Here is a 26336-nt window from a genome sequence, read left to right on the forward strand (position 1 = left end):
AGTGCCCAACCCCTGGAGGTGAATATCTGGTGTCTTATACCATGCTCCTACAAAAGTCAGCAAGTCTAAGTTGGCCGCCAGGGAAGCTCCAGCATTCAAGGGCTTCTGTCAAAAATCAAGTCTTCACAACAGCTAATCTGTTTAAAATAGGTTTGTGTTTTTCAGGATCTAAATGCCACGTCTATACCCAGAGGCCTTGTTAACCCAACGTGAGTCCATTCGGCCTCTCCAATGCCTTTTTTCCTCTTTAGCAATATGACTCTGAGCATGTGGATTTGATTGTAAATCATCAGGGTTTCAGAGTTCACAGTGCTGATCATGGTACAAACCATTCCCTGAGTCCAGAGCTGCTCAGTTGTCCTAGTTGGGGAAGTGGTGTTCCCCTCACTCAGCAGCCTACACACCACAGGTTCTGTCTGCAGTCTAGCTGCCTTATCCAGAGAGGTTTTCAGTGTTGAATTCATGAAAATATTAACAAAGTATTTATTTAAGCAAAATTTGATCAAAAAGTGGATGTATTAAGCAATTTTCCTTTTGCTAAATTGCAGATGCTCTTATCTTCTCTTTACATGTATATAAATTAGCAAGAACCAGCATCCAAAGCACTGTAGCGGGGGAATGGAGGGAGCGAGAATGTATTTATTCTAATTCAGTAGCACTTCAGAAACCTTTTTGAGTTGCAACAATGAAGAACCTTCAGTTTTGAGTTTGCTCTATCTATAAAGGTAAAAGTTTTAGATTATGAAACTTTGGAGGAATATAATCTTTTAGAGTCACAGTGTTTTACTGTAGCCCCTGAGGCATCGATTGGCTGGTCTCCATATGATGCTCTATTAGAACAACTTCTAACAGGGAAGAAAAGGGGTGCCAGGACACCTCTTACACTTAGGACCCCACCCCCCTTTCCATTTTAGCATGAGGGCAAAAAGCAATAGATTAAAGTGATAGCTGCATCTTACATTAAGAGGTAGGGACAGAAGTTCCCTTCAGGTCCTTTTCTTAGTAAGATGTTAGAAGGATGGGCCTTATCCAGGTAATCTCATTTTAAAAATGGACCTAAGCTGTATTGGGTAGTTTCTAAGAATGGTGCTATGAAGGAGCTACTGTTGGGCTGGATCCAGATGAGGAATGTTTTGATTAGTTCAGGAGTCCCAATGGCATACAACCACTGTGACAGTGGGCATTTGTTGTCGCCCTTGTGTCTGTGGTCTGCGTGGCTAACACCACACCCCATGCACACTTTGCTGCTGAATGTAGCAAGTATTCCCTGTTTGGCTGCAGCTCAGCAAGTGCATTTGCAGAACAATAATCCTCATTCAAGGCCAATTGTCCATTACAAATGCCAGTGACTTTTAAGTGAAAGAAACATCTAGATACATGCAACTCAAGCTTATTAGCTAGTAGATTTTTGTCTGAGTATGTTGGTGATATCTAGAGCCCACTCTCAGATGTATGCTGTACTTATATATGTGTACATATGTGTGTATATATAGAAATGAGAGTTCTTTTGAATTCTGAATGTAAATATTTCTTGTACATTTGGGACCCTACCTGCTTGTTTTTCCCTTTCCCCTCTTCCCTTCATTCCTATTTATTCTTTTGACTTCTCAAATGGGGCATCTTACTTTTTTTTTTTTTTTTTAATAATTTAGGAAAGTATGGAAAACTTGTTTTATTTGAAATTGTTCCTATATTTTGGTATTTAGTTTTGCATTTTGCTATAGAATTCCTGTCTGGTTTGTGTTAATGTTTTTCAACATGCTTGTTTGCATTTTTATTACAGTTTTTACTACGTGCAGTGCATTGTATTGGGGGAGTGCACTTGAGTGCCATTTCTGATGCTGTCATCATTCATGTTCTTTGGAGGCTGTAGTGAGCCTGATGTTTTCACATCTTAAAAAAAAAAAAAAAAAAATCCCAAAACTTGCTTGAAGCTCCTCTAACTTCTTCAGTGCATTTGGGATCAAGCCTAACTCTTCAGGAAACCTGACTTGCCTCTGCCCTTGAAATTTTCAGGCCTGTACCAAGTCCCAGAGCTCCAGCTTTCCACTGACAGGAACATTTGAAACAGTGGCTCATGGCCTGCTGCTGCTGTAGATTCCTTGTGTTTATTTAAAGAAGTTGGGGCTGGCTATACTTTTAAACCATATAGAACAATCAGAAATGTACTTTGCAGCAAACCCAGCTTTTGGTGCAATTTGTTGAGCGTGTTTTTAACAGGTGGGAGACAAGCCTGGTAGAAGGTTGACAGGTGACTTTAGAGAATGTGCATTAAGGAACATCTGTCCTCCCAAGGAGAGCACCACCAGTGAATGCTGCCACAGCCTCCAGCACACCACAATTTCTGTTGAAGGGCCAACCAGTGAGTCTCCTCCGCTGCTGCTCTCCCCTATGTTGGGGACTTAATCCCACCCGCCTCCTTGTTCTAAGAATTAAACCCAGGGCTTCTTACATGCTAGGCAAGCTCTCTACCACTGAATCACACCCCAGTCCTGGGGACTTGACTGGGTCAGACATGAAGGTAGGAGCTGGGCTGGAGTAATGTGTTCTAATAGTGTTAGCAATAGGGAAGGCCCTAGGCTGGTTTATGGGGACAGTGTCAATTATCACCCAGGAAGCAAAGATTTTTGTGTGGGGGGTGGGGGGATGTTTTATGGTGCTGGGGATTGAACTAGGGCCTTGTGTATTAGAGGCAAGCATTCTACCAAGTAAGCCATATCCCCAGCCCAACATTGGGTTTTTACTTACAGATTTTGCACCTTTAAGAAAAATGTTCCTCTCTAATTTTCAGGAAAGATTGCTGTGAGCACTTCCTGGGCCTTTCCTTCATGTATAAATTTCATTCATTATTATTTAGCTTGGTAGACCAGTTGACATTTTCGATGTTGTCTGCATTTGGATGAGTCTTGGGAACTTGATGTGTCAGGCATTGGGGCCTGTCACAGAGCCTCCCAGTGTAAGTTGCCCTGCTGTATTTTCTGCTCCCAGCAGCAGTTGGCCCAGGTGGTTTGCAGCAGCAGGTGGCAGGGTGCAGCTAGGCTAGATTACCTGTCCAGCAGAGTTGATAAAGGAGGGAAGCCTGAGGGAGCTGGTTCTTTTTTAATTTTGCAATTTTGGCCTCTTCAGGGCTGAAGGTCAGTCTGCAGGTTCCTTGGGGAGACACAACTGGCTTTTGCACTTGCAGCCTTCTAACCCAGACCCTGCCCTGAGAAGGTATCTCTGGCTTGTAGGCACTGAGGGCCATTCTCATTGTGGCAGTGTTTGTGGCACTGAAGAGGGTAAAGAAGCTGGAGTCTTCCCTCTGGCTCCCAATTAGGGGACAGAGAGAGCTTTTTTCCTACATAGCACATTGCAGTCTCACCACTATGCGGAAAAATCATCCTGTTTGTGATTTATACTGAATCTGCAACTACTGATATTATTTTTCAATAGCCACTTGTATCTACCATCAACCATGAGAGGTGTGAAGAGGTATGCTGTATCTCTGCAATAAAACTTTTGCCAGGTTCTACCTCCTTGAGCAAAGGATATTTTCTACATAGGCGTAGATCTTCCTCCTTTACTAGTCCGACATGGTGCATCTTGAGACGACATCTGGTGGAATCCAAAGACCAGAGGTGGATGTGAACTCTGGGTTGTCTTTGTTCTCTTCTTTCTCTTCAGTCTCCCATTTTGTGTTGCTGCTCTGTTCAGAGCGTTGGTGTGGAGGGTACGCACTGTTCTCAGTGATGCTGCACTGCTGCCTCAGATTGTCCTGGGAACACGGTACCAAGTGTCCAGAATCGACTGTCCCCACCATTTTGATATATGTGTAACTAAACATCTGTCTCATGCAATAATGTGTGTCGGCTGCATCTAGCAACAAGGTTTACTCTTGCAAGTAAAAAGATCAACCATGAAGCAACAAATTCTGTATTTAGGTTTTTGTTTTTCTTTCTTCTTCTTCTTCTTCTTTTTTTTTTTTTTTGTAAACTTCTTAAATAAATAAATGAATATGCTTCTCTCTCAGCTTCTTCGCTTCTGTCACCCTCTGTCAATGCCATCTCAGTCACCTAGAGAGCTGTTTTCTCTGTGGGAGATTGGGGCTTTTTTGTGGGCATTGTGTTTAAATGAGGCAGGAGGATCATGAGTTCAAGGCCAGCCTCAGCCACTTGATGAGACCCTATCTTCAAAAAGAGAGGGGTGAGGGCTGGGATTGTAGCTCAGTGGTAGAGTGCTTGCCTACCATGCGTGAGACACTGGGTTCAATCCCTGGCACCATAAAAAAATAGAGGGGAGTGAAAATAAGGGTGCCTGGGGGATGTGGCTCAATGGTTAAGTGGTTAAGCACCCCTGGGCTCAATCCTCATACTACCAAAAAAAAAAAAAACTTCTGGAGGGTATGGAATTAGGAGAAGAACTGAAATCAGGAATGCAGCAAGGGCCTGGGGACCCTTTAAGGAGGCCATTGACCCCTGAGCCAACACCAGGAAGCTGAATGTCTCTGGGATGCAGGTGGGTGGGCTGGAAGGGACTTGCCCAGACGTCTAGCCTACTCCCACCCTAGAAGGGAAGTCAGGAAACTGGAAATGGAGGGAAAGCACCACCAGAGAGGGAAGCAGGGCTTGTTTACAGCTGCCTACAGATAACTGGGGGTGGGGGTGGGGGTGGAGGTGTCCTCACCCTCCACAACTGCTTTAAGCCTTTACATGTCCCTGTGAGGTTTAGCTGTCAACTGTTTACAGATGAGACAGACTCAAGACATCAAGAAAACCTGCAGGGCTGGGGCCTGCTTCCAGCCAGGTAATGTGGGCCCAGAGCCCACCCTGCTGTCTGCCAGACCTCTATGCACATGGGCTGGGGGAGAAGGAGTGAAGCCCCAGGGTGGATTTTTTTGAATAAAATTTGACAAATACTTGTTGAGCTTGAAGACTAAAAGGAAATTTATGTTTTAAAATTTATGTATAACTTTTTTTCTCTGGGGATTGAACCCAGGGGTGCTTTACCACTGAGCTCCAGCCCCTCCCCCCTTTTTAAGGTTTTATTTTTAATTTTTTAAAAATTGTTGATAGTTGGGGCTTGCGATATAGCTCATTTGGTAGAGTGCTTGCCTAGCATGCACAAGGCCCTGGGTTCAATCCCTGGTACCAAAAACGAAAAAAATAATAAAAGGTGTCTACTTTTAAGAATTTGTTGATAGACCTTTATTTTATTTATTTATATGCCGTGCTGAGAATCAAACCCAGTGCCTCATACATGCCAGGTGAGTGCACTAGCAATGAGCCACAACCCCAGCCATATTGTTCATTTTGAGACAGGATTTCATTAAGTTGTGTAGGGCCTCACTAAGTTGTTGAGGCTGGCCTCGAACCTGCAATCCTCCTTCCTCAGTAAGTTTGATAAATTGAGTATTGGCCAGATAAGCTGGCACATGCCTATAATCGCAGCGACTTGGGAGGCTGAAGCAGGAGGATGGTAAGTTTAAGACCAGTCTGGGCAACTTAGACCCTGTCTAAAAATAAAGTGTGGGAATATAACTCAGTGGTAAAGCACTCCTGGGTTCAATCCCCAGTACCAAAATAAATTAATAAATTGAGTATTAATTTAAATAAAAAATGAGAGACCAAAATTCCAGCAGAGCCTCCACCATCCTCTTGAGTTTTCTTGCTACAGTTTAATATGTTTTGACCTCATTGTCTTCGGTGCTTTCTTTGTCTCCGAGTCAGATTTTAGCTTTGCCTTGTGTTGCTCTGATCTTGGCTCCACAGACTTTTGGCTCTGGCCATTGTGGTGGCAACTGCCCTTGTCAGCACCATCCCTGGCTTACACCCACCAGTTCTCACTAGTGTATACTCCCCTCCCATTTGTGACAACCCAGAATGCCTAAGTACCCCATGAAGGGCAAAGTCATCCCTGGGAGCCCCATTCGAGCAAATCAGCCATAAAAAGGCAAAAGCTCATGTCTATGTTGTGTATATGTGAGTGCATACGCAAGTACACATTTGTGTGCATTTCATAGAGGACAAATCCCATGAACAAAGGGCGCCACCCCTGAGATACAGAAAATACAAACGTTAGTGGGCTGATGACTTGGAATGCGTACAATACCATTTCCATAAGTATGAATATTTATCAGCTAGTCATTTGAGAGCATGATGTAAAGAAGCCATCTGTGGAGGCCTTTATGGGGAGAAAGAAGCTAAAAGAAATGTGCAAAGTGCTTATTTTTAGAGTCCAATTCTCTGCAAGTTGGCTTCGTCCTCTGAAAGCTGCCCACTCTGGGTGTCAAGTGTATTACTGGGTTAGGAGAGGCAGTGCCATGCTCTTGAATCCAGATCATTGTTGACTGGAGAACTACCACTGAGTACATACAAAGGTAAGATGGCTAGGGTGACACTAACTTAGTCTGAAATACATGATTTTACTTCTTCAGTTGGTGGTTTGCTTGAATAAGTACGAGCGCACGGCAACAGGCAGATGAGAAGGTACAGTGGAAACTGCTTCTTCCTGCTCTGCTGCCCCGTTCCCTTTTCCATGTGGACATTCTGTTCAGTTTCTTCTTTTCTCGAGGAACTTTAGAGGGTACATTTTGCAGTCTCAGAAAATGGTCTAACATCTGTTGTTTACTTCGGTTCCAGGTATGATTTCGTTTTTGCAACGATTGATGTGAGAGCCCTTGGTTGCTGGAGAAATCCAAACTAGAATAATTAATAAAATTGTAGGGCTGGGGATATGGCTCAAGCGGTAGCGCGCTTGCCTGGCATGCGTGCGGCCCGGGTTCGATCCTCAGCACCACATACAAAGATGTTGTGTCTGCCAAAAACTAAAAAATAAATATTAAAATTCTCTCTCTCTCTCTCAAAAAAAAAATTAATAAAATTGTAGGAAGTTAGCTGGACACAGTGGCTCACGTCTGTAATCCCAGCAATTCAGGAGGCTGAGGCAGGAGGATTTCACATTGCAAGCCAGCCTGGGAAATTAGGCAAGACCCTGTCTCAAAATAAAAATAATTTAAAAGGGAATGTAGCTCAGTAGTAAAGTGATCCTGGGTTCAACCCTCAGTGTTTTCTTTTTAATTTTTTAGTTTTAGGTGGACACAATCTTTATTTTTTTATTTTTATGTGGTGCTAAGGATCGAACCCAGTGCCTCACACGTGCTAGGTGAGCGCACTATCACTTGAGCCATATCCCTAGCCCAAATTTTAATTTTTTAAAAAATATTTTTTAGTTAATAGAGGGACACAATACCTTTATTTATTTATCTTTATGTGGTGCTGAGGGTCAAACCTAGGACCTCACACGTGCTTGGCGAGCATTCTACCGCTGAGCCACAACCCCAGCCCAAACCCTCAATATTAAAAAAAAAAGTTAGGAAATCCAGCAGCATTAACCTGCAGCCGAAAGTAAAGTGTTTGGGGTTGGGTTGAGGTGTGGCTCAATGGTAGAGCACTTGCTTAACATATCCAGGATCCTGAGCTCCATCCCAGCCCCGCCCTGGGTGGGGGGGGGAGATCCCATCTTCATATGGATGTATGAAGATGTGCAGGCACACACACACTGGAAGCTGTGGAAACAGAAAGCTAGACAAATCAGTGTCAGTGCAGGAATTGAGAGCTTTGTATTATTTATTTCAATTTAGGACTAGAGATGAAAAATGGAAACTTTGGGGAGTCTATTCCCACCAAAACCTTTTTTTTGAAGTGCTGGGGAATGCACATGCCATCAAGTCCTCTACCACTGGGCCACATCCCAGCCCTGGGGATGGGTGTTTATGTCCTCATGTTTGCGTGTCCCATCTCTGGCTTTCTATCCATAGGAAATCAACTTAAGGAAACCCTTGCTGGATGTACCCCTGTAATCCCAGAAACTCAAAAGGCTGAAGCAGGAGGATTGAAAGTTTGAGGCTAGCCTCAGCAATTTAGGGAGACCCTGTTTCAAAATAAGTAAAAAGGGCTGGGGATGTGGCTCAGTGGCAAGGGCCCATGGTACCACAAAACAAAACACTATTTCATTCAGCGTTTTCAATGCTGTGACTAAAGGATCTGACCAGAACAATTCTAGAGGAGGAAAATTTTATTTGAGGGCTCACAGTTTCAGAGATCTTAGTCCATAGAAGGCTGGCTCCATTCTTCAGAGCTCCAGGTGAAGCTGAACATCCTGACAGTGGTGGAGGGAAGCAGGTCACTTCAGGGTGACCTGGAGGCAGAGAAACTCCACTTGTCCAGAGATACCACTTCAGTTACCACTCAAGTAACCCCTGTCTGGGGATTAATCACTGACTGGGTTGACTTGACGGCCCAATCATCACTCCTCTGAACCTTCCGCATTGTCTCCTGTGAGTTTTGGGGACACCTCACATCCAAACCATTAACATACTCTGTTGTCTGTGGGTCAAATCCCGCCCACCACCTGTTACTGCCTGGCCTTGAAAGCCAAGAGTGGCTTTGACGTTTTGAAATTGTTGGGGAGAAAAAGATGATTTTATAATGTGAAAATTACGTGAATTTTAAGTTTCAGTATCATAAATCAAGTTTCCTTGGAAGGCAGCCATGCCTGTCCTTTTGTGTATTGTCTGTGGCCCCTTGAGAGCTACAGTGGCAGAGCTTTGTGGTTAAAAAGCTCAATGGCTTACAAATAAGTATTTGCTATCAGGCCCTTCACATAAAATGCTGGCTGGCTGGAGCCCACCCAGGGATTTAAAAAAAAAAAGTTGGTTCTAGGTCTAAAAACAGATGTGATGGCAGAAACAAAACTGAAAATGTGTAAATTTTGAGAGTCAACCTCTGATTAAAAGCCTGATGAGGGGGCTGGGGATGTGGCTCCAGCGGTAGCACGCTTGCCTGGCATGTGTGCAGCCCGTGTTCAATCCTCAACACCCATACAAACAAAGATGTTGTGTCCACCAAAAACTAAAAAATAAATATTAAAATTCTCTCTCTCTTAAAAAAAAAAAAATTGATGAGGCTGGGTATGCACTGTAATCCCAGCTGCTCTGGACACTGAGGCAGGAGGATCACAAATTCAAGGCCAGTTTGGGCAGCGAGACCCATCTTTTTATTTTTTTAAGTATATTTTTTTAGTTATAGGTGGACACAATATATTTTATTTTTAGGTGGTGCTGAGGATTGAACCCAGGGCCTTACATGTGCTAGGCGAGTGCTCTGCCTCTCAGCCCTAGCCCCATGAGACCCATCTTAAAAACTAGACCTGCCTTGAGGGTGAGCACATGTTGGAGCACTTGCCAGCATAGTTTCTTAGGTCAGTGATCTCTCAACTTTTTTGATCCAATTGCAGGGTACAGGGGGAGCAAGGCACTGTAGCACTTGCCTGTAATCCCAGTGACTTGGGAAGCTGAGGCAAGAGGATCGCAAGTTCAAGGCCAACCTCAGCAACTTAGCAAAATGCTGTCTCAAATTAAAAGGGGGTTGGGTTGGGGCTGTGACTCAGTGGGAGAGTGCTTGCCTAGCATGTGTGAGGCATTGGGTTCAATTCTCAGCACCACATATAAATAAATTAAGTCTATTGACAACTATTAAACAAAATTATAAGGGTTGGATGCGGTGATGCATGTCTATAATCCCTGCAGTTAGGGAAGCTGAGGCAGGAGGATCCTGAGTTCAAAGCCAGCCTCAGCAATAGTGAGGTACTAAGCAACTCAGTGAGACCCTGTGTCTAAATAAAATACAAAGTAGTGCTGGGGATGGGGCTCAGTGGTTTAGCACCCCTGAGTTCAATCCCTGATACAAAAAGAAGGAAAGAGAGCTGCTTAGGTGAGTTTTGGATATCGACAGTATCTAGCCACTTCCCCTTTGACAGTTTATAACTCTTAGAGGAGGAAGGGGGAAAAATCCCAATTCTTTTTGAAGCCTATTGAGGTGAGTTGAATGCTTTCCCCACCAAAGGGGTAGATGTAACTTTATGTGAAAAAAGATGTAACTCATTTAAGGATCTCCAGATGACATCAGCCCGGTCTAGTATGCGCCTAATTCCAGAGAAAAGTAGAGGACACTCAGGGAGGAAGGCCATGTGAGGGAAGGTAAAGGCAGGCTGGAGTGAGGTGGCCACACACCTGGGGCCACCAGAAGTTTAAGGAGGCAAAGAATCTTCCCACAGCCTTCAAAGAGAGAAACTCCACTTGTCCAGAGAGATTATTCTCCAGCCTGGAGAATAATAAGTGAATGAAGTAAGGGTAAGGAGATGATCCCAATGTGGTAGGTGAGAGGATAACTAAATAATATGCCATGGCTAGAATGGGTCTCCTCCCTGCCTCCTTCCTTTTCTCAGTATTGGGGGTTGAATCCAGGGGCACTTTACCACTGAGCTACATCCCCAGCCCTTTTTATTTTATTATTTTGAGACAGGATCTTGCTGAGTAGCTAAGGCTGGCCTAGAACTTGTGATTCTCTCTCTCTTTTTTTTTTTAATAGGAAAGAACTCTTGCTTTTTTTTTTTTTTAAGAGAGAGAATTTTTAATATTTATTTTTTAGTTTTCGGCGGACACAACATCTTTGTATGTATGTGGTGCTGAGGATCGAACCCGGGCCGCACGCATGCCAGGCGAGCGCGCTACCGCTTGAGCCACATCCCCAGCCCGAACTTGTGATTCTCTTGCCTCAGCCTCCCAAGTAACAGGGATTACAGGCATGTGCCACTGTGCCTGATTAGAATATGTTTCTGGACAACATGGGGACTGTCCTTCCCAACTGCCCCTAGAATACTGCCTGTCAGTGGATGGTACACACACACACACACACACACACATGTGACGATATTGATTCTATCTCTAGGACTCTATCTCCAGAAGAATTGAAAACATGTTTACACAGAAACAAAGAGGAAGACACATGGTCTCTCATTAGATGCAGAATAAGCATTTTACAAAAGGGAACATCTTTTCATGATAAAAAATCAGTCAAAAAGTAGGAATTGAAGGGAACTTCATAAAGGACATCTACGAAGAGCCCACATATAACACTGCACTTAATGAAAAAAAAAACATCGTTCCCTTCTGATCAAGAATAAGACAAGGATGTCTGCTATTGCAGCCATTTCTATCAACATTGTACTGGAGGTTCTGGTGAGGGCAGCTGGGGGAGAAGGAGAAATAGAAGGCATCCAACTGGAATCGAAGAAGTAAAACTGTCTCCATTTGCAGATAACTCGACCTTACACACACAGAACCTGGAGAGCCAGGGACAGTGTTGCACGCCTGTGATCCCAACGACTTGGGAGATTGAGGCAGGAGGATGGCAAGTTTGAGGCCAGCCTCAGCAACTTAGCAAGACCTTGTTTCAAAATAAAAAGGACTGGGGGAAGTAGTTCCATGGTATAGAAACCCTGGGTTCAATCCCCAGAACTACAAAAAAGAAACCCCTGAAGATTCATGCACATACTGTTAGAGCTAGCAAGTGAGTTCAGTTCACCTCTCTTGTGGGATTCAAGATCATCACACACACACAAAAAAAAAAATCAGTTGTACTTCTACGCACAGCATTGAATAGTCCAAAATGAAATTAAGAGAATGGTTGCATTTATAATAGCATCAAAAACAATGAAATACTAAGCCAGGCATGGTGGTGTGTGCCTGCAGACTCAGCCACTTGGGAGCTAAGGTGGGCTTTCCAGCCAGCCTGGGCAACTAAAGATCTGTCTAAACAAACAAAATCAGCTTTAGGAATAAATTTAACCAAACAAGTAAAAGTCTTGCATACTGTGAGCTACAGAACATCATCAAAATTTTAAAAAATTAAGAGAAATCAATGGAAAGACATTCTGTGTTTATGGTTTGAAAGACCTGGTACTGTGATTAAGTGGCTAGGGTGTAGCCCAGTGGTAGAGCACTTGCCTAGCATGCTTAAGGTCCTGGATTTGATCCCTAACACCTCCCCCTGAAAAAAATATGAAGATAGCCATACTCCCTAAATTGAGGCTGATTTAGTATAAGCTCAAATTTTTCTTATGTGGACAACCTGGTCCTGAAACTCATGTGGAAATAAATGCAAGGAATGAAAGCTGGGTGGGATGGCACATACCTGCAATCCCAGCAACTCAGAAGGCAGTGGCAGGAGGATCAAAAGTTTGAGGCCAGCCTCAGAAACTTAGTGATGCCCTAAGCAAGGTGATACCGTTTCAAAAAATAAAAAGGATTAGTGATGCAGCTCAGTGGTAAAGCACCTCTGGGTTCAATCCCCAGTACACCCCCCCAAAAAAAATTGTGACCCATAGAATGGGAAAAAAATCCCATAACCATTGAGAGTATAGCATGGGGGGGGGGGGTTGGGGCTGTGGCTCAGTGGCAGAGTGCTTGCCTCGAACATGTGAGGCACTGGGTTCAGTCCTTAGGACCACATACAAATAAATAAACAAACAAAATAAAGATATTGTGTCCATGTATATAACTAAACAAACAAACAAACAAAATGAGTATAGTATCGTCCAGCGTGGTGGTACACACCTGTGATCTCTGTGGCTTGGGAGGCTCAGGCAGGAGGATTGCAAGTTCAAAGCCAGCCTCAGTAACAGCAAGGTACAAAGCAACTCAGTGAGACCCAGTCTCTAAATAAAATACTAAAAAGGGCTGGGGATGTAACTCAGTGGTCAAGTGCCCCTGAATTCAATCCCTGGTACCCCCCAAGAGCCTGGTATCCATAATGTATAGAATTTTTACAATTCAGCAAGTAAGACACATATCCCAATCAAAAGTGGGCAACTGCCAGCTGCAGTGGGACAGGCCTGTAATCCCAGCCCTTGGGAGGCTGAGACAGGAGAATCACAAGTTCAAAGCCAGCCTCAGCAATGGCGAGGCACTAAGCAACTCAGTGAGACCCTGTCTCTAAATAAAATTAAAATAGGGCTGAGGAGGTGGCTCAGTGGTTGAGTGCCCCTGAGTTCAATCTCCAGTACCAAAAAAAAAAGGGCAAGGAATCAAAATAGAAGTTCCCTCCCCCAAGGAAGATATGGAAATGATCAGTAGGCACCTGAAAAGATGCCCGGGTCACTATTCAAGAGGAAAATAGAAATCAAAGCCACAAGGAGATAACAGCTTTCACACTAGGGTACTTAAAAAGGAAAAGGAAAAAGCTATTAGGAAATTCGGAAGCACTGGTGTTGATGTGGAGAAATTGGAATCCTACACTGCTGGTGAGAATGTGAAAGGGTACAGCCACTAAGGAAAGGAGCTTGGTAGTTCTCCAAAAGTTAAAGATGCCAGGTGTGGGGTATAGATGCCACCTGTAAGCCCAGCGACTGGGGAGACTGAGACAGGAGGATCACAAGTTGGAGGCCAGTCACTCAGTGACTTAGTGAGAGCTTGTCTCAAAAAATTAAAAGGGCAGGAGCTGGGCACAGTGGCTCATGCCTGTAATCCCAGTGACTTAAGAGGCTGAGGCAGGAGGATTGAGAATTCAAAGCCAGCCTCAACAACAGAGAGGCTCTAAGCAACTCAGTGAGACCCTGTCTCTAAATAAAATACAAACAACAACAACAACAAAAAAAAACAGCTGAGGACATGGCTCAGTGGTTGAGTGCCCCTGAGTTTAGTCCCCAGTACCCAGTACCCCTTCCCTCCACAAAAAGGGCAGGGGACTTAGGCCAATAATAGAGTGTCCCTGAGTTTAATCCTCTGTAACACACACCCATAACCACATACACCACCCGAGTGACTATATTAATTGATTGCATTTCTATGACTCTATCTCCAGAAGAATTGAAAACATGTTTACACAGAAACTTGTATACAGATGTTCATAGCAGTAGCAGTGACTCAAATGTCCATAGATTTATGGAGAAACAAAAGGCTATGTCTACACAAAGGAATATTACTCAGTTATAAAAAGCAGCCAAAGTACTGACACATGCTACAATGTGGATGAAACATGAGAACAAGACACTAAGTATCTTCCCCAGGAGGCCTACACCCACCCGTTTTCTGTTGTCTTTTCTCTAGTGATTCTTGAGAAGTTCCAGCACATCTTGCAAGTACTTAACAGAAATATCCATAGGCATTGGAAAATAGCCTTTGCCATCACTGCTGCTAAGGGTGTGGGGCGAAGATGTGCTCCTGTGTTGAGGAAAGCAGATGTTGACCTCATCAAGAAGGCTGGAGGACTTGCTAAGGATGAGGTTGAATGTGGGATGGCCATTATGCAGGATCCGCGGCAGCACAAGATCCCAGACTGGTTCTTGAATAGACAGAAGGATGTAAAGATGAAAAATACAGCCCAGGTCTGGCCGCATTCTAGACAATAAGCTCCAGGATGATCTGGAGTGACGGGAAGATTAGGGCCCATAGGGAGCTGCATCCCTTCTGGTGCCTTCCTGTCCAAGGCCAACACACCAAGTCCACCTGGCAGTGTACTGTGGGTATGACCAAGAAGAAATGAGTCTGTAGGCCTTTTCTGTTAATAAATGACATATCTAAAAAAAAAAATACACTAATTAGATTCAATCCTCAGCACCATATAAAAATAAATAAAGGTATTGTGTCTATCTACAACTAAAAATATATATATAAAGAGAGAGAGAGAGAGAGAGAGAGAGAGAGAGAGAGAGAGAGAGAGAGAGAGAGAGAGAAGCTAGTTATAAACCTGGCTTTGGTAATGAACACTACCTGTAATCCCAGTGAGCAGAAGGCTGAGACAGGAGGATCCCAAGTTCAAGGCCAGCTATGGCAACTTAGTGAGACGCTGTCTCAAAATGAAAATTAAAAAGGCTGGGGATATAGTAGAGCACCTCTGGATTCAATCCCTAGTACTGGAAAAAAAGGGAAAAAGAAAAAGTCAGACACAAAATGCCACATGTGTATGATTTTATTTCCATGAAATGTCCTGAATAGGCAAATCCTTAGAGAAAAAGTAAAGTATACTAAGTGGGTGGGGAGTGGGGAGTGGGGAGTGAGGACTGACTAGGGGTGGAGGTTCTTTATAGTCGATGGACATGTGCCAGATTTAGATAGAGGTAAGGCTTGTACAACTCTCAATATACTAAAACCCACAGGACTGTGTACTTCAAAAGGTTGTATTTCATGATAAGTGAATTATATTACAAAATATTTTCATGATAAGTGAAATTATATATATACATTTTTTTTTCCCCTTCCAAATGACCAGGACTTAAACTGAGGGGAATCATGGTAAAAATATAACATCACGGAAACAGACTAACTGAGAACAACCCATGGAAGGGCCTGAGCAGCCACTGAGATCTGAATTTCCGCCCCAAGGAAATGGAGGCCAGGACACATAAGAGGTGGGGAGCAGAATTAGTACCTAGCTGAAGGACCCTCTTTTGGCTTCCAGCCCTGCACAGTCCAATATGGTGACTGCTGAGCTATGATGGCTACTGAGTGCCTGAAACGAGCTAGTCTGGGTTAAGATGCCCTGTGAGTGCAAAATGCACAGTTGAGTTTTGAAGACTTAATATGATAAAAAGAATGCCAAGTGTCTTATTAGTATTTTCCATGTATTGTTACATTCTGAAATCATATTCTTCTGGATTCATCCTGTTAAATACAATATATTAAAATCAATTTCATGTTTCTTTTTACTTCCTGAAATGGGACTTTAAAATTAAGATCTAAATGTAAAATTACATATTAGCTTGTTTTATGTTTATATTAGCCAGTGTAAAAGGGGTGGCATTGACTTCTTCATGAGATAAAATGTCACTGAGCAGCCTTCCCTAGAGCTGGCCTGAAGCTGAGCAGGGGAGCTGGCCAAGCTGGGGAGGGGGTGTCTCCTGCACCTTTAGCCCTAAAGGGAAGGAGGGAAGGCCTGGGCGGGTGTTACCTTCCTTCTTGGGCAGAGAGGTTGACGCCTTTGTCATCAGATCCAGAGATGATGTTTGAATGTGACTAATTAAAAAAAACCTGCAAACCATGGCGATTAAAACAACATAAAAGGGTGGGCGTTTTATGTAATTCCAGGAGCATTACTATTCAGACAGAACTCCAAAATATAGTACCTTGGGGAGGTTATTCATCTAACCCTAAATATGTTCAGTCCCATCCGGGGATGGGTGGGGGGTGGGGTGGGGTAGAAGGAGGGTCAGAAAATGCAAGCGAACTCCAGGGGAGCAGAAACTTGGACAAGTTCCTCTCTGGTTCCCTCAGCGCCTAGCACGGTGCCTGGCATACAGAAGGCGCTCCCCCTAAATACTGGCACGAGTTAACGTGCAAAATTACGTGGTCGCGAGGGCGAATGTTCCGGGGGAGGAGGCCTCTCGCTTTTGTCAGTCTCAAAGGAGTCTGAGGTCCCCAAAGGGTTAAAAACCACTTAATACAGGCAGGGACATGAAATTTATTCGAAATCAATGTCAGGAACGGGCTATTCTAATCCTGGGGCACAGCCAGACCTGGGCATCTGGAATAATCTACGTGCTTGAGAGAAGACGGGTCGCCACCATTTTCTCCAGGTAATTTTCCACCCCTGCCCCCACAGTCCCCAAAAAAGTACTTCTCGGGTCCCGCTGGCTCCCTGGGAAGGGGCAGGGGCGCGCGGGCGGCGGCGGGGGGCGCGGGCCGGCACCGCCAGGACCCCAGCCCCCCAAACTTTGGCAAGTTGCGGGCGCCGGGCGCCGCCGGAGGCGCGGGGCGCGGCCGCGGGCGGAGCCGCCCCCTGACGCCGCCGCCCCTCCCGGCCGGGCCGGCCCCGCTGGCTCGGCTCAAAGTTTGCGGCCGCCCCTGCGCCGCGCGCCCGATGTATGGGTGATATACTGCGGCGGTGTCAGGGTGAGGGACGGCCATATTTGCCGGTGCGGCCCGAGCCGTCAACAACAAAAAGTGCGCGGGCGCTCGGCGGGCGCTCGGACGGGCGCGGGGACGCGGGGGCCGCCGCGCCGCCGCCCGGCCTCGCCGCCGCCGCCGCCCTCGCGGCCTGGCCCGGCTGCGCCCGGCGCGCCCGCCGCCCGGGGGGATGTCGTACAAGCCGAACTTGGCCGCGCACATGCCCGCCGCCGCCCTCCACGCCGGTAAGTGAGCGCGCCCGGGCCGCGCCCCAAGTGCCGCCAAGTTGGGGGCCCGCGCGCGCGGCCCTGCCCGGCGTGCCCGGGGGCTCCGCGGCGGCCGGGGGCGGCGGGCGGCGGGTCCCGGCCGGGGCGGCGCGGGCCGCCGCCATGATCCCCACGCCGCGCCGCCAAAGTTGGCGGGTGCGCCCCGCGCTCGGCGGCCGGGGCCGGGGCCGGGGCCGGGCGGCCGCGGGGACCCATGCCGGCGGCCGCGGGCGCGGGGCGCCGGGCGGGGGAGGCTTTCTCTCGCTCCTTTTTCCTCCGGCTTTTGGGCGGCTCGGCGAGGGCCCCTGCCGGCGGGAGGCGGGAGCGGCCGCGCGGGGGGCGCGGGGCGCGGGCCGGCTGCGGGCGTGCGTGCGGGGCCGGGCCGCGCGTGGGCAGGGCGGGGGCGGCCAGGTGCACGGGGCCGCGGGAGGGGCTGGGGGCGCGGGCGGCGGGAACTCGCGGCAGGGGCCGCGGCCTGGGCGGGCGCTGGGGGAAAGAAGTTGGCGGAGAGGCGCGGCTGCGGGGGCCTGCGGGCGTGAGGGGGCGGCGGAGCCCGGGTCGGCGGGGTCTGCGTCCCGGAGCCGCCGCGTCCGCGCCCCCAGGGCCACTCTGCAGAAGGCCGAGGGGCTCCTCTCCCACTCCGGCTGGCGTTGAGCGCTCCGGGAAACTCCTCCAGAAGTTGTCAGGCAGCTCTAGGCTGTGTCCAGGGACTGGCCCCAAGCACCGAGGGAGCCTTGGGGAGGGGTGTGAAACCGTGGCCTTCGGGGGGTGACCGGCTTTGGGGCCCTCTCCAGGGCCCCTCCTCCTTAGACACTTGGCTGAGAATGAACTTAAAAAGCGAGGTGCGTTGGGGGTGGGGCATGCCGAGAGGGCAAAGGGTCTGGAGGAGCTAGGGGACTTGCCAGGCTGGTCAAAAATGCCACGCTGGCGGCTGGCTTCAAGTTCAGGGCCTTGCCTGCAATCATTGATTCCAGCACTCTAAAATTCCCAAGAAAGACCCAAAAAGCGAGTTTTTTTTTTTTTTAAACTAACTTCTCAGGGGCTGACATTTGGGGTTTGGAAAGGGTTAAGATTCGGGGTGCTAGTGAGGGAGAGTTGAATTGCTCACATGTCAGCTGAGTGCCCTTAGAATAGGCAGCCACGATTTGGTCTCTGTCACCTGCCTGGGGTCTGCAGACCTTACAAAGACAGGCTTTGTTGCCAGGTAGGATTTCCTGTAGCCTTCTCTGTGTCCGGGTGGGTGGCACTGCCAGCCTGGACAGGGCTAGAGATCTTGGGCCTGTCGTGGGATACTTGGAGCGAAGGCCCTAACTGGGACCTGTAGGGCCTGGGGTCATAATGACAGAGGCACCCACTGGGATCCCGAAGCCTCTCTGTTCTGGGTGGCTAGTACCTGTGTGCACCTTTTTTTCTTTCTCCTGTGGAGGAGTGCCAGGAAGAATACAGAGGTCCCCACCTGTCTGGGGTTTTAGTAGGAGGCCACCCACCTCCTGGGGGACCCCTTTGCAGAAAGCCCACTGTCCTCTGCCATCTGCATCCAAGATGGACTCTCACTGCCGCTCCTGCGGCTTCCCTGTCATCATTCCTCACGCCCTCCAGCCCTGCCTCCTGCTCATGGGTTGCCAAGCTGCGGCCTGGCCGGTGGTGGCAGTGGCGGAGTTAGACAAAGCCCCTGCCTCCCCCGCCCGAGAGCCCCCCCAGGCGCCCCAAGTGGCGGGAAGGCCGCCAGCTCCCCAGGCCCAGGCTGCTCTTTGTCTGGCGTGGGGGCGGGGAGCTGCGCCTGGCCCCAGGAGCTTCCTGGCCTCTGCCAAGCCCTCCCGGCTCCCTGTACACTGTGCTCATTGTCTGAGATGCGCTGCTCCACTGGCTTGTGCTGACGTGGAGCTGCCTCTCGGTGGCCTCCCCTGGCCAGGTCCCTGTGTCTGCAGGAAGGAGTGGGCGTGAGCGGCACTCAGGGCCCTTCCACTAACTCTCCCTAGGACCGAGCATACCCCCAACACTGAATAACGGTCTGGCCTTGGTGAACCAGGGTCCTCCGCCACTGTACCTGGGTGATGGGAATGCCAGTCTTGGAGCTATTGCTCAACTCCTACAACTGTAGTGAGGCGACTTATTCCTCTTCTCCCCATGCCCAAACCTCCAAACCTAACTTCATCAAACTGTAGATTCTAGACCTTCTATTGGGGAGCATTGCCTCCAACAGATGGAGAAACTGAGACCCAGAGAAGGAAGCACCTTGTTGAGGATCACACAGCCAGGGGGGGTACAGGTGCGATGGGCCCCTAGTCCAGGAGGGAAGAAGGGTCCAGGGGAGGTGAGAAACAGTGAAAAGAGCTCCAAGGGACAGGGCAGAAGGTGGTCTAGGGCTTCAAGGACGTGGCCAGCCCACCTCCTACCGGGCGCTGGAGTCTTCTAACCACCTCCAAGTGCTGTGCAGTGGCATGCCAGCCTGTCACAGCTGCTCTGCCTTTCTGAGCCCAGAGTGATGTGATGGCCTGCAGCAGTCAGGATTGGAACCCAAGCCTCGGACTGTGGAGCCCGTACCCCCAGACCACACGCAGGCCACATCCGAAGGCTCTGGATACTGGGGTCTGGCTGTTATGGTCAGGGAGCAGGAGGTTGCCACCCTGCCTGTGTGTTGGTGTCTGTATGGCCATGGTTTCTGTGGATGGGGGTCATAGGTATGCTTGTCTGCATCCCCATCCTGTGCAGCATGTCCCCATAGCACAGGTGTCTAATCATCCCCACTGAGGGGCGTAGAGCCTGGGCTTGGAGTGGACAGTGCTCAGTCCGGCTCAGGGTCTGGATCCACACTGGAGCGGTCCCAGGGGGGAAACCGCGCGGGCCAGACCCCTAGGAAGACACCTCAGCTGCTCTCCCCAGCTTCTGGGCAGAGGGAGGGATTGTGGGGCGCTGGCTTGTTGCTCAACCTCTTCTGTGGCTCTGAGCCTCTCTGCAGTTGGGGCTTGGATCCAGGGTTCTCAGGGCCCCTCCCAGCTCCAGCAGCCTGGGGCTCCTGAACTTCCTCCTGCCCCTCCCTTCGCCCATACCAAATGAGCAGCTGGTCTGTTGGCCGGCCTGGCACCAGCTGTCCATCCCTGGGGCCAAGTCCGTGGAGCCCGCTGTATGTGAGACACCGTTTGGCTCTGGGGGCGACAGGCAGGCAGCTGCTGAAGAGGACTAGGTAAATTCTCCATGGTTACCGCTGTTTGTAATTCTGCAGGACATCCTTTACCCGCTAATGGCCACTCGGACGCCATTATGGGTCTGCATGTTCCTGCCACGGGCCCCCTCCAACCCACATCCAGGAGGTGACATTCTTTTAGCTGGGCTCTGGACTGTACTTGGTCCCCAACTACTGGCTACAGACAGCGTGCTCAAGTGTTGCATTCCATGGGTGGGGCCTAGCCCTCCCCTCTCAGGGTGCAGAGCCCTGGGGGGCATAGACTGTCATCAATCCTGTCCCTTTTGGGGGGAGGAATGACATTGGCTCAGAGTGGTTGAGAGGCCTGTCTGAGGCACACAGGCTGTGATGTTAAGAGTGTTGTTCTGGTGTGCAGGGCACCTGTCGACAACTAGGGCTGGGCTCAGTTCCTTCGAGGCCTTCTAGTCTTCAGTCTCTGTTACATATTGTGTGCAGAGACCAAGCAGTTAAGAATGTTGTTCTGGTGTGCAGGGCACCTGTCGACAACTAGGGCTGGGCTCAGTTCCTTCGAGGCCTTCTAGTCTTCAGTCTCTGTTACATATTGTGTGCAGAGACCAAGCACACAAGAACAGGGGTTTCCATGTGTATGAGATCTTGGTCCTGGGGGACTTTGTGGCAGGGACATGGCTCTGGGTCACCAGCCTCTAGTGTGCAGGACGCAGGGACAGATAGTAAGGATTAGGCTGAGAAGGGTAGATTTTGTCTTTGGTGCCAGTCCCCTCTTGTGTGGAAGGCTTGCTGTGGCCGGGATGGGCCAGTTATCAAGGCTGCATGTCAGGAACGTGGCCTTTGGAGGTCAAGAGCAGAGTTCTCTGCCCTGTGAAGAGCAAAGATCACAGATGGTGACGTGAGTCCCAATGTCCTTGCCTAGGGTGCAGTTAGCTAAGACTGCAAGGTTCTTATCCTTCTCTCCTCCCTTACAGCTGGAAGTGTCCACTCGCCTTCCACCAGCATGGCAGCATCCTCCCAGTACCGCCAGCTGCTGAGTGACTATGGGCCACCATCGCTGGGCTACACCCAGGTAGGGCAGTGTGGGCGCCCGCAAGGTGGGAGGGCCTGGGGCTCTGGGGAGATGTGCTCACAGACTGAGGCAGTCTCCTCGAAACCTCTCCCAGCCCTGTTGGGTCATGGTCAGGACTTGAAGCTGCAGGATGGAGAGGCAGCCAGGACTGAGTGACAGGGGACGCTGAGGTTTGAGGAGGGGCAAGCACAGGGAAGGTCTCGCAGTCTCTGAGATGCAGTTCTGCCAGGGCCAGCACCCCACATCTCTGGTGGCTCCTTCTTTTCCCGTTTCCTGGCAAGTAAGGCCTGACTGACTCTGGGCTGTAGGCTGGGTCAGAGGTAAGGCCTCCTCATCAAGAGCTGGCAGTTACCAGTGTGGTCCCCAAGTGAGTGGTTCTGCACTTAAGGGACTGCAGCCCCCCTTGGAAATCTCCAGGAGACTCAGGGTCCTCAGGGAAGGAGGAGCCACCACTTTAGCCACAACTCGGGAGATATGGTGCCCGGGGAGGTTCCCAGTCCTCTGGAAGCCCTGGTCACCAGCTGAAGATTCTCTCTTGGGCCAGACCCCAGGCCGAGTTCCGGGGTTGCCGTGGAGCCTGCGCCGGGGTTGAGGTGGCCTCTCTGTCACTGAGTGTGGCTTCCCAGCCATGCCCCAGCAGGCTGTCTTGTCCCAGGAGGAGAAGCAGGCCCGGGCCCAGGAGAGGGACCGCCTGAAGAAGCGGCATCGGCGGGAGGACGGGCTGCGGCGCAGCCTGGAGCGGCAGCGCAACGCTCTGGCCATGCTGCGCCGGCGCCGGGAGAAGCGTGAGGCCAGGAGGCAGCCGTGCCAGGAGGCCGGGCGGCCAGGCTGGGCCTCGAGGCCTGCTGGCGAGGCCAGGGAGCAGAGGCGGCAGAGGCGGGAGGAGCAGGCGAGGGCCTTGCAGAGAGAGCTGGCTGCCCTGGTGCCACCGAGGGCTGAGCAGGCCCAGGAGGAGGAGTGGCCTGAGCCTGGCGCCTCGCTGATCTGGGTGCTTGCGGGCGGCGCTGGTGGCAGTGGTCTGGAGAAAGGGACTTTCTGGCGGGTGGCCCTGCCTATGGGGAGGACTGGGTGATTTGATATACTCCTGGCCCCGGCTGGGATCTTGGAGTTGCCATTTCCACCTCACCTCGGGGTGGCTTCCATCTGCCATTGCTGTGGACACTCAGCCCCCAGAGACTCTTTCCTCATGGCCCCAGGGAACTCCCTGTGAATTCTTTTCCTGGAGACAGTTCTTTATTTTCCTTTGGGGTGGAAAGGAGCTTTCTGGGCTCTTGGGGGTCAGTCTTCTCTGGTATTGTCCCCGCAAGTCCTGGGAGCCCACCCCAGGCTTTCCCTGCTCTGATCCTGCCCTGGGCTGTGCCTGTTTGTGGTCGGGGCCTAACCATGGCATTGGGGTCAGGTTCAATGCATTTGAAACCCCGTCCTTGTGATTCTAGGGAACTGGAAATAGCCAGGTGCCCCAGAGCAAGTATGCGGAACTGCTGGCCATCATTGAAGAGCTGGGGAAGGAGATAAGACCCACCTATGCAGGGAGCAAGAGCGCCATGGAGAGACTAAAACGAGGTGAGCAGAGGTCCTGGGGGACCTACAGGCTGATCCAGTCACTATTTTGAAAGATTTTTTTTTAAAGCTGGTCATGATGGCACATGCTCAGAGTCCCAGCTTCTTGGGTGGTCAAGGCCGGAGGATCACATGAGCCCCCAGGAATTTGACACCAGCTGGGGCAACATAGTGTGATCCATCTCAATAAAAAAACTGAAAGGTTTTCTCGGGAAAATGCTAGAGGTAGAAAAGGGTCTCCTGCTCCATGGTCTGCTTTGCTGCGGTGCAGTGGGGTGGGGGCAGGGCCAGTGAAGGCTGGGTGTTACAGGTGGAGTTTGCAGTGCGCTGTCACTCTGGCATGCTGCATGAGAGGCCCTGCGGCTCCAGACCCGGAGGCCATGTTCCCTGGCTGCTCTGTCCCCTTAGGTGATACCAGCAGGGAGCCAGCTGCAGCAGGCTCTTCCTGGGCAGTGTTGTGCAGAGGTTACTGGAAGGCCTGGGTTTAGGGCTTCTAGTTGTCTACGCTGCCCTCTGCTGTCACATCTTTGGCACAGGACCAAGGAAGGGGGCAGCGTGTCTTCAGTGTGGGGCACCCTCAGGTTCTTTAGTGATGGAGGCGAGAGGAAGGTCAAGAGGGTGCTGTCACAATAACTCGGGAGGAGGATGTGAAGTAGCTTGCTGCCTCATGACATCAGATGCATGCAGGGAGAGGAGGATTTCTAGTTAGAGAAGTTGGCTGTTCACTGAGCTACATCCTCAGCAGTTTATTTATTATTTTTTTGAGAGAGGTTTTCCCTGAGTTCCCCAGACTGGCCTGGGATTTGTGACTCTTCTGTCTCAGCCTCTCGAGTGGCTAGGACTATAGGCATCTGCCACTGTACCCAGCAGAAAGCATTGTTGATAGACAGGTAAACTATAGCCCATGAACTGAGAAAGGTTTTTATAGTTTTTATTGGTTGCAAAAAAAAAAAAAAAAGTGATTTGGAGACATATGAAATTGAGACTTCAGTGTTCATAAATACAGATTGATTTGGACTGGCTACACTCATGGTTTGTACATTACGCCTGGCTGCTTTCACTATATGCTAGCCGAGTAGAGAAGCAGTGACAGACCGTGAAACCCTGTAATAAATGCTGACGATTTGAGCAAGTTTTCTGAACCTCTGAGGCAGATTGTAAGAATACTGGGTGTGGACGCCTTGTTTTAGCTGCTGGTGGTTTGGAGAGGTGATCATAGTGGCCTCTAGTCATATACTAGAATAGAATTTTTGGTGTCTCTTTAAATGAGATTAATATTTTATGAAGCTAAGTAGGGGCAGAAAGAAAAAGTTAGCCACCAAACCACAGAGAAAAAGTTGGGGAGCTTCATGGGCACAGGGCAGCTGAAGTTCCTAGGGGAAGGATGTCAAAGTGCACCAGCAGTTCCACAGGTGAGCAGTGTCCTCTTGTGCCTGAGGCATGTGGACTGGGGGTTTCCTCTTACCTACTTGACACTGGCTTATCCCTTTCTAGGATTTAGAATTTGAAGAAGCCACATTGTGTCCAATGTAAAAGAACTTTTGCATTTTTTTCTCCCACCTTCCAACAAAATGTTGAAAAGGATAGCTTGCTGGTGCCACTCTGAGTGCAGGAGAGATTTTGGCAGTACAAAGAGGTTTTTTTGCCTAGGAGCAAGGAGCTTTAAAGGTGGGACTGTTAATGTCCCTTAACAGCTCATATATTTGGGTTTTCTATTGGAGGCAGTGGTCCTCAATGTTACCCAAGGTGGTCTTGATCTCTGGACCCAAGTGATCCTCCTGCACCACCCTCTAACAGCAGATACCATAGGTGTGCACCACTACCCCTGGCTTTGAGTTTTTTGCATGTAGTTCCCAGGTTCCCTTCTAGTCTGAGGTATTATTTTTATTTCTTATTTATTTATTTGTGGTGATGGGGATTGAACCCAGGGCCTTAGGCATGTGAGGCAAGCATTCTACCAACTGAGCTATATCCCCAACCCCTTATTTTTAGTTTTTGCAGTGCTGGCAAACCCAGGGCTGCACTCGTTAGGCATATCTTTCAACCTTTGAGCTATCCCAGCCCTTTTTTCTTTTTCTTTTATTTTTTTAAAATATTTATTTAGTTTTTGGCAGACACAATGTCTTTGTATGTGGTGCTGAGGATCGAACCCGGGCCACACGCATGCCAGGCGCGCGCGCTACCGCTTGAGCCCCAGCCCCATTTTCTTTTTATTTTGAGGCAGAGTCTCACTAAGTTGGCAAGGCTGGCCTTGAACTTGAACTTCTGGTCTTCCTGCTATAGCTTTCCAAGCATCTAGGATTACAGGTGTGAGCCAACATACTGGGCACAATCTGAGGAATTTTTTTGGGGGGGTGGGGGGTTTACCAGGGATTGAACCCAGGGGTGCTTCACCACTGAGCTACATCCTCAGCCTTTTTTTTTTTTTTTTAATTTTTAGTTGTCGATGGACCTTTATTTATTTACATGCGGTGCTGAGATTTGAACCCAGGGCCTCACGTGCCAGGCAAGTGTTCTACCACTGAGCCACAACCCTAACCCCCCTCAGCCTTTATTTTTTGAGACAGGGTCTTGCTAACATGCTGAGGCTGGCCTCAAACTTGTGACAATTTGAGGGTTTTATGGTGGATCCTCCTGTTCTGGAAAGGGTGCTGATTGGGTTGATTCCAGACCTGGGCTTCTCTTTCAGGCATCATTCACGCACGAGGACTGGTTCGGGAGTGCTTGGCTGAAACGGAACGGAATGCCAGGTCCTAGCCTCCCCGCCAGCTTGGGGGTTCCTGGCTCTCTACAGCTCATCTCCCCTGTTCAGATGAAATACTCATTTTCAAAATGGTAACAGTTTAGTTTTTTCTCCCAAGATTCACAGTCTCAAAATATTGGGAAAAGATTTCGAAGTTAATTAGGATTTGCATTTTAAGTAGTTAGGAATGACCCAGGTTTTTTTGTTTTTGTTTTTTTAAGATGCATGTGAAGTTATTTTTCAGCAAACTATTGTTTGGCTCCAAGATACCAGTGTCTCCCTTTAATCTTTTGAATACTTTATGTCACCCAAGTTGTTATTTGTACCTTTTCATAAGCTCATTTGATCCCAAGGACTTTGTTTTAATGCATCCTGACCACCTGCTTCACTTAGCTGGTCCCATGTGCCATACAGTGTAGATTCTGCTTACTGGCACTTCTTTTTTGCTTAAGCATTTGCATGACTCTTAGTGCTTTGAAGTCAATTTTAAGAGTGCACAAGTTATAAATACAGAAGAAAGAGCAACCTACCAAATCTAATAAGGACCCCGAAAATTTTCATACTAAGACTGTATGTAGATTTCAGTTTGTGTTTACTGTAAGTTGATCAAAACATCTGGAAGAAAATGACTAAAACTGTTTGCATCTTTGTATGTATTTATTACTTGATGTAATAAAGCTTATTTTCATTAACAATGTGTATTGAGATGTATATTCCTTGAATTTCTAAGTGCAATTAAAGCAGTTCAGCCTTTGTGAAAGATTGGAGATGACCTGTCAAAGGACATTTTCTGACAAAGTTCAGCTGGGTGGAGAAAGGACGTGTTTGCTTTAGCATAGGTA

At 48.8% G+C, this 26336-nt stretch overlaps 1 protein-coding gene and 1 pseudogene across 3 annotated transcripts; both read left to right on the forward strand.

Annotated features, from left to right (window-relative positions):
- The first annotated feature begins 11008 nt into the window (after nt 1–11008).
- Nucleotides 11009–14360, forward strand: LOC114079905 (small ribosomal subunit protein uS13-like; annotated as a pseudogene).
- Nucleotides 14361–16631: 2271 nt separating this feature from the next.
- Nucleotides 16632–26193, forward strand: Cdk2ap1 (cyclin dependent kinase 2 associated protein 1). Of its 3 annotated transcripts, none has more exons than XM_027921394.3 (5): nt 16632–16705; nt 21094–21191; nt 22628–22754; nt 25192–25257; nt 25441–26193. In XM_027921394.3, the coding sequence occupies exons 1-4, from the start codon at nt 16678–16680 to the stop codon at nt 25227–25229; spliced, it is 291 nt and encodes a 96-aa protein (XP_027777195.1). In that variant the 5' UTR covers nt 16632–16677; the 3' UTR covers nt 25230–25257; nt 25441–26193. The 3 variants fall into 3 exon arrangements, with proteins under 3 accessions (XP_027777195.1, XP_071472380.1, XP_071472378.1); XM_071616279.1 differs by lacking the exon at nt 16632–16705 and adding an exon at nt 16828–16944; XM_071616277.1 differs by lacking the exons at nt 16632–16705; nt 21094–21191 and adding an exon at nt 21392–22179.
- Nucleotides 26194–26336: the final 143 nt, after the last annotated feature.

This window comes from Marmota flaviventris, chromosome 1 (assembly GCF_047511675.1).
Source record: "Marmota flaviventris isolate mMarFla1 chromosome 1, mMarFla1.hap1, whole genome shotgun sequence".
NCBI lineage: Eukaryota > Metazoa > Chordata > Mammalia > Rodentia > Sciuridae > Marmota > Marmota flaviventris.

What these genes read in the sequence shown, in the direction of transcription:
- Cdk2ap1 (XM_071616277.1), top strand. Translation starts at nt 21,820, where the DNA reads ATGCCCCAGCAGGCTGTCTTGTCCCAGGAGGAGAAGCAGGCCCGGGCC. An exon ending in CTGGCGCCTCGCTGATCTGG is followed by an intron (nt 22,180 to 22,627) that starts GTGCTTGCGGGC and finishes TTGTGATTCTAG; the next exon opens with GGAACTGGAAATAGCCAGGT. An exon ending in CATGGAGAGACTAAAACGAG is followed by an intron (nt 22,755 to 25,191) that starts GTGAGCAGAGGT and finishes TTTAATTTTTAG; the next exon opens with TTGTCGATGGACCTTTATTT.